This window comes from Gekko japonicus, unplaced genomic scaffold (assembly GCF_001447785.1).
Source record: "Gekko japonicus isolate JY-2015 unplaced genomic scaffold, Gekko_japonicus_V1.1 scaffold1489, whole genome shotgun sequence".
In the NCBI taxonomy this organism is placed as follows: domain Eukaryota; kingdom Metazoa; phylum Chordata; class Lepidosauria; order Squamata; family Gekkonidae; genus Gekko; species Gekko japonicus.
Window position 1 is genome coordinate 62,737 of NW_015163135.1, and position 6,329 is coordinate 69,065.

General features: G+C 45.4%; 1 protein-coding gene across 1 annotated transcript in view; it reads left to right on the top strand.

The window, feature by feature from the left end:
• Positions 1-630: 630 nt before the first annotated feature.
• The window catches only part of EIF4G2 (eukaryotic translation initiation factor 4 gamma, 2), a 20,960-nt gene continuing 15,261 nt past the window's right edge, over positions 631-6,329 (top strand). The window contains exons 1-2 of the mRNA XM_015406961.1: positions 631-775; positions 1,172-1,274. Of these exons, the coding sequence (XP_015262447.1) occupies positions 631-775; positions 1,172-1,274 (248 nt within the window). The remainder of the gene's footprint in view (positions 776-1,171; positions 1,275-6,329) is intronic.

Sequence of the window (6,329 nt, forward strand, 5' to 3'; positions counted from 1 at the left end):
TCATCTCCGTTTCAAAGCCGAAGAGCAAGCGCTGTCTGAAGACGTTTCTGTGGTCATGTGGCCAGCATGACTAAACACCAAGGCGCACAGAACGCTGTTACCTTCCCACTGAAGTGGTACCTATTTATCTACTTGAAATTTCTTGCTTTCGAACTGCTAGGTTGGCAGGAGCTAGAACTAGAGACGGGAGCTCACTCCATCATGCGGCACCCGGGTCTCGAACTGCTGAACTACTGACCTTCCACAGCCTGCATTTCAGCGTCTTAACCACTTGAGCCACCGCAGCTCTCTGTACCCTACTCTTAATTTTTTTAAATTGAACTGAAATTTTAAAATCCTCAAATGTGTAGCCAGATAACAGCCTTTGATTCCTCCGGTGTATAACTGATTATGTTTCAACTACAGGGGTAACTGTTGTAAGAGAAGCTCATAAACTGAAGCTGTAAAGAAAAAAGCAATACAGGCTTCCGCCCATCAACGATGGGTCATCCAGAAAGCTACAATGCTAGTGAAGTGGTAGCACACCGGATGATATTAGGGCACAATCAATAAAATGTATTTTTTAAAATTGGTATATTTATAGCCCGCCTTTTTCATGAAGACTCAAGGTGGATTTCATAGTGTAAGTCGATGGATGACTCTCTCCGTGCTGGAGGTGCTGTGCCCTCCATGTTTACTGACACTGTGACAATTGCATTCATCCTCCAGGATCCTGCACGACCTTCTCCTCTAGTTGGTGACTACGTGAAGGAGGAATGGCTAGGCAAATGGATGGGTGTGTTATGTGCTGTCAAGTCACTTCTGAGTTATGGGAACCCTATGAATTAATGACCTATTTCACCAGCGTGTTGGAAACTTTGTGGTGAGAGAGCTACATTTTATCACACATGGTGGTCATGCAGGCACATTCTTAAATTTTGGATGGACGTGAAATCTAAAATACTTACTCTCACAGGTTGCGACATTCCTCTGGACCCGAAGCTTATGTTGCTACACCTATGGCCGGAAGGTAGTTTTTCAGATGATCAAAAACGATTAATAAATATCTTGTTAGCAGCTGCGAAGAACACTATAGCGATGAAATGGAAGGATAAAGATCCTCCGTCTGTAAATGTGTGGCTTTATAAAGTTTGTTTTTTGTATGATACCATTTCTATTTATAACACCACAGACCAAAATGAATGTGAAATACTTAGTCCTGTTGGGAAATGGTATCCCATTATTGAAAAACTCACTTTTGACGATTTTGATTGGAAAACTATTTATAACGCAAAGTATAAATTGTTATTATTGGGTTAATGTAACTACGACCTTTATGGCCTTGTTCTGTGAAACCTTTATTTACAGGTATATTTGAAAGTTTAGGTAGGATATGTGGATTACTGTAACTGTCACTGTTTGTTGTTACTCTTTGTGATTGAAAACAAATAAATTGTTCTGGTTAAAAAAAAATTGAATTAAGAACCACCAAAAGTTGCATCATGAACATTAGGTCTTGCAAAGTGGAAACCATGGCTTCCTAGCTACATTTTTTTTCTCTTAAATTTATATCCTGCCTTTCTGCCCTTACAAGGGCTACCAAGACTGCTAACAATTAAAAACATAAAATTATAAAATTACATTATAAAGCCATTCCAATGACCCCTGCTCCCAAACATAGCTCATTAATGTTGGTAAAAATAGTCAAAATACTTAAATACTCAGAGTTTGCAATGGATCTTTGCTTCACTGGAGAGGAGACATTTCTTTCTGTTTTAAAAGCTTTATTTCTAAGGGTAAAAGGTACACAGGAAACCTAGAAAATAACAAACATATCTTAGAGCTACATTGTCTCATCCAATGCTCCCTCTAAGCTGTGGAGTCTTGTGAGCAAAAATTCTACTTTGCGAGCTCCTGGCATTAAAGTTGTGAGCGAGTGATTGCATAGATTAGTTTGCTCTCGAGCCATCTTTCCTGAGCTAAGACAAAAATGTGTGAGCCAGAGGCTAAAAAACTGTGAGCTAGCTCACACTAACTCAGTTTAGAGGGAACACTGGTCTCATCCTACTTCTACAAAAGCATGGTTACAACAAGTACTCCCAATGGAGAATCTGCTTCTTCTTGACCCCTACAAAGGAAGTCACCTGAAACCAGTAACCAATCAATACCATTAACATTTGTGGGCTTTTCTTGCATTGGCTGTCACCCAGGTTTCCCTTCCAGGTCAGTCTAAACAATAGTAGAGAAGGTAAACAAGTTAACTCTATAATGGCTGGAATCTGAGACCTTGCAACTTTTAAAAGAGTTAAGTTAAAAAATATTTATAAAACAATTAAAATACATACAAAACATAAAACATTTGGTTGGGAAAGAGGTGTCACTGAAAGAAAATGATAGGACTGCCAAGTTCTTCTGGCGGGGTAGGGCTTCCCCCACCGGGCAGCTGGCTGCTGGCAGATTGGCCCCCAAAACCAGGGTAACCCCTGCCGGGACCTGGGGGATGGCAACCCTACTACTGGCAGAAGATGACAGACAAAAATCCCTGGAGAGAGAGTTCCATAGCTTTGGTGCCATGACCAAGAAAGCCCTCTCTTGGGTTGCCACCCACTTAATCTCAGAAAGAGGGTGCTCCTGAAGCAAGGCCTTCAAGTATGACCATAACTGTTGGGGAGATTTATAATAATAATAAGATGAGGATATTGGATTTATACCCCACCCTTTACTACCCAAAGGTGTCTCAGAGCAGCTTACAAACTCCTTTCCCTTCCCCTCCCCACAACAGACACCCTGTGAGGTAGGTGGGGCTGAGAGAACTCGTGACAGAAACTGCTCTTTTTCAAGAACAGCTGTGCCAGAGTTATGGCTTGCCCAAGGTCATCCAGCCAGGTGCAAGTGGAGGAGTGGGGAATCAAACCCGGTTCTCCCAGATTAAAGTCTGCGCACTTAACCACTACACCAAACTGGCTCTCTAAGGGAAAAGGCAGTCCTTCAGGTATGTTGGCCCCAAACCATATAGGGCTTCAAAGGTCAAGAACAGCACCTTGAATTGTGGCTGGAAACAAACTAGAAGCCAGTGTAGGTAGGCTAAGACTGGAGTGATATGGTCCCTACAACCCATTCCAGTCAACTCCCTGCCTGCAGCACGTTTCTGTTTTGAACGCTAGATCTCCTTCAAAAGGTGGGAAGTTTCTGTAGCGTACTTTCCATTCTCTGTAAATGGGATAGAACTAGGATGGCCAGCTCCAGGTAGGGAAATACCTGGAGATTTTGGGGGTAGGTAGATAGGGCTGCCAAGTGGGGGCGGGTAAACCCCCGCTTTGGAGGTCCGATTTCCGCTGCCGCGGAATCGGGCCCCGGGGGGAACTCCGCCCCCTGAAGTGCAGCATGGCTGCGTCACCAGAGGTGACAAATGAATTATGCCAAAGCTTCATCTAACTTTAAAGAAAAATCCTCGTGTACACATGAAGCTGTCTTGTGAGGAATTCTGAAAACTGCAAGGAAGCAGCTTTCTGTTGAAGCATTAAAGTTCTTCAGAAATCTGCCTCCGCCCCCTTAGTGTTGCCAGCTCCCAGGTTTGGTTTCAACTTGGCAACCCTATAGGTAGAGCCTGAGGAGGGCAGGGCTTAGGGAGGGGAGGGACTTCAATGTGGTATAATGCCAGAGTCCACCTCCCAAAGAGGCCATTTTCTCCAGTGAACTGATCTATGTCACTGTAGATCAGCTGTACTACTAGCAGATCTCCAGCCACTACCTGGAGCTGGCAACCCTAGATAGAACTGAAAGCTGGTGATATAGCTCCAGATGGCCAACCATGTTGGTCTGAAGCAGTAGAAGGCAACAAAATTTTATTCAAAGTATGAGCTTCTGTGCGTACGCACACTTTTTCAAATACATGTATTGTCCAATTGGAAAAAAGTATTCGTGCACACAAAATCTCACACTTTGAATAAAAAACCTTGTTGGTCTTAAAGGCGCCACTGGACTCTAAATGTGTTATATGTCTGCACAGTTGTACCTATACAAATTGAGCATAAGGGAGCATGCAATCAGACCATGTTAGCCTTCTAAGGAAGCATCAGTTTTCCCAGAAGCGATCAACATACCTCTGGAACTCTATGGCTCCTCCTTGCCAGCTGGCTGCAAAAATGCAGACAATCGTCTCCTCAGTTGGCTGCATTCCTAATGCAAATTATCTCCCTCTGTAGCAAACAGGCTATGCCCCATAGCTAGGAGACACCAGCCATCAGAGACCATCAATGCTCACTTAAGAAAGTGTCTTTTAGCCATCAAGAGAGTGTTTAGCTATTATGATGCACAAAACCTAGAGAGACGTGTCATAGTTTAAGGCTGCTCGGCCCTTAACAGTATGTTTACTCTCTTTAGAAACTAACACCTGGAAAAGAGTTTTCTCGAAAACACTTTTCCGCACAGGGCTAGGATATTAAATCCGTATGTTTTGCAACTGCAATAAACTGATTGTTATAAACATTTTAAAATTCATTTCCACTGAATCACATGATCTATGAAGTCACTCCCTATTGCACAAGTGTGGTTGGATCAAAGTAGATATTGTGTAACTGTGGTTAGCATTGACATAGCAATGTGCTGGATTAGGAGAACAATGCTATAATTAAAGGTAACCTCGAATGGGAACTGTTCTCCTTTTGGTCAAATAATCTCAGTTTTCTGTCAAAACTGTTAATATTGTGAAATATGCATTAATATAATAACAAAAGCATACTTTGTAGTGCACAGATTTTTTTTTAGCTATCTGAAATATTATTCATTCCTAACATCTGAAACCAGAGGTTATATTTCTTTTGAAATGCTTATACCATGAAGGAGGTGGGTGGATACAGGCATAGTTTTTTTTAGAGGTTTTGTGTATAAGGACATGTAGTCTCACTGAAATTACTGGGGGGGAATCATTCATTAGTATAGTGATCAGGAGCCATGTTACATGTCTAGTCATAATGCCCAAGAGCTAGGAGAGTTGCTCTAGCCCTGTATTACGATAGTCACTGAGGAGGAGGAGGATGTGAAACAGGAAAGATGGCTTTTTAAAATCTGAGAGTTGTATTCACTTTTTTTTTTAAGTCCATCTTTTAAAACATCCTACATCTGTGACTTTTCAGGATTCATGACTAAATCAGGCATATAGTCGATTCATGATGACTGATTTTTCCCAACTTAGCAGTTTTAGCCCTGCATTAAAACAAAATCAAGCAAGCTACGGAAGTTTTCCCACAAAGCAGGTTCAGGGTTACCGATGTAGCATTGGAAGCAGGGTGGACTGCAAGACAGGCATTCAGGGGTACCGGCGAGAAGTAAATCTTTTTAGCGTGAGAGAAACAGATGCCATTGTAATTCACGGGGAACAATCTTCCAGCGTGTGCGTTACCGGACTACACAATGATGGGGAAGGGGAAGAAAGGATTCATCCAGCCTGCCCCAATTGACCTACTGCGCCATTTGCGCAGTCTACCCTCCCAGACAAGATTCGTTCCTACGCGAACCCAAAGGGGTGCCCGTCTTTGTGAATAGGGTGCTGCACTGCGGCGGTGCTTCCCATCAACCAACCTTGCCTCCTCCCCCTCCTCCGCGCCGTTCCCACCCCCTTCCCCCATTGTGATTGGTCGCTCCGGCAGACTCCCTGTCGGTGATTGGTAGCCGGCATATCGAGGCGGGTTTGGTTGCGCACTGTGTAATAAAGTTAGTGGGGCTGTCTCAGTACACATTGGAAGCGGCGGCGAGGTGGTCCGATTCCTATGGAGGTGACGGAGGGAAGCGGTCGGCGGCTCCCGTGGTGATCCGGAGACTCGTCCTGACAGGCTCGCTTTCCCCCCCTCCCTACCCCAGCCCCGATCCCCGGCTCCCTCTTCCCCCTCCCTTCTCTCGCCTCTCCCCAGCCCTCGCCGCCGCCGGGTCTTGGGGACGCTGACGAGGCTCTAGGGAAGGTGAGGGGAACCGTCGTCGTTTGAGGGGATGAGTGGGGGTGTGTGTGTGGATGGTGCCGGTGGCAGAGCCGGTTCTCCCCGCGGGCGGGAACGCTTCAGGCCCGGTGTTGGGGATGGAGAGCGCAGCGGGCTATTGGGGGGGGGAGGGGGGACGACAGGCTGCCGATAAACAAAATGGCCGCCGCCTAAAACGGCCGCCATCTTGTCCTCGTTGGTGCACGTTCGCGCTGAGGCACAAAATGGCGGTGGCCGCCGGGTCCCGGGTCGGTTTCTGGGAGGGGGGACGGGGGGGCACGGAGAGGCTTTGCTTGTGGGGGGTCTGGGGTATTTTGCGCTAAGGGACAGAGCGGGGCCTTTATGGCTTCGTGCCTCGCCCTTTTTTCGATCCGGGGA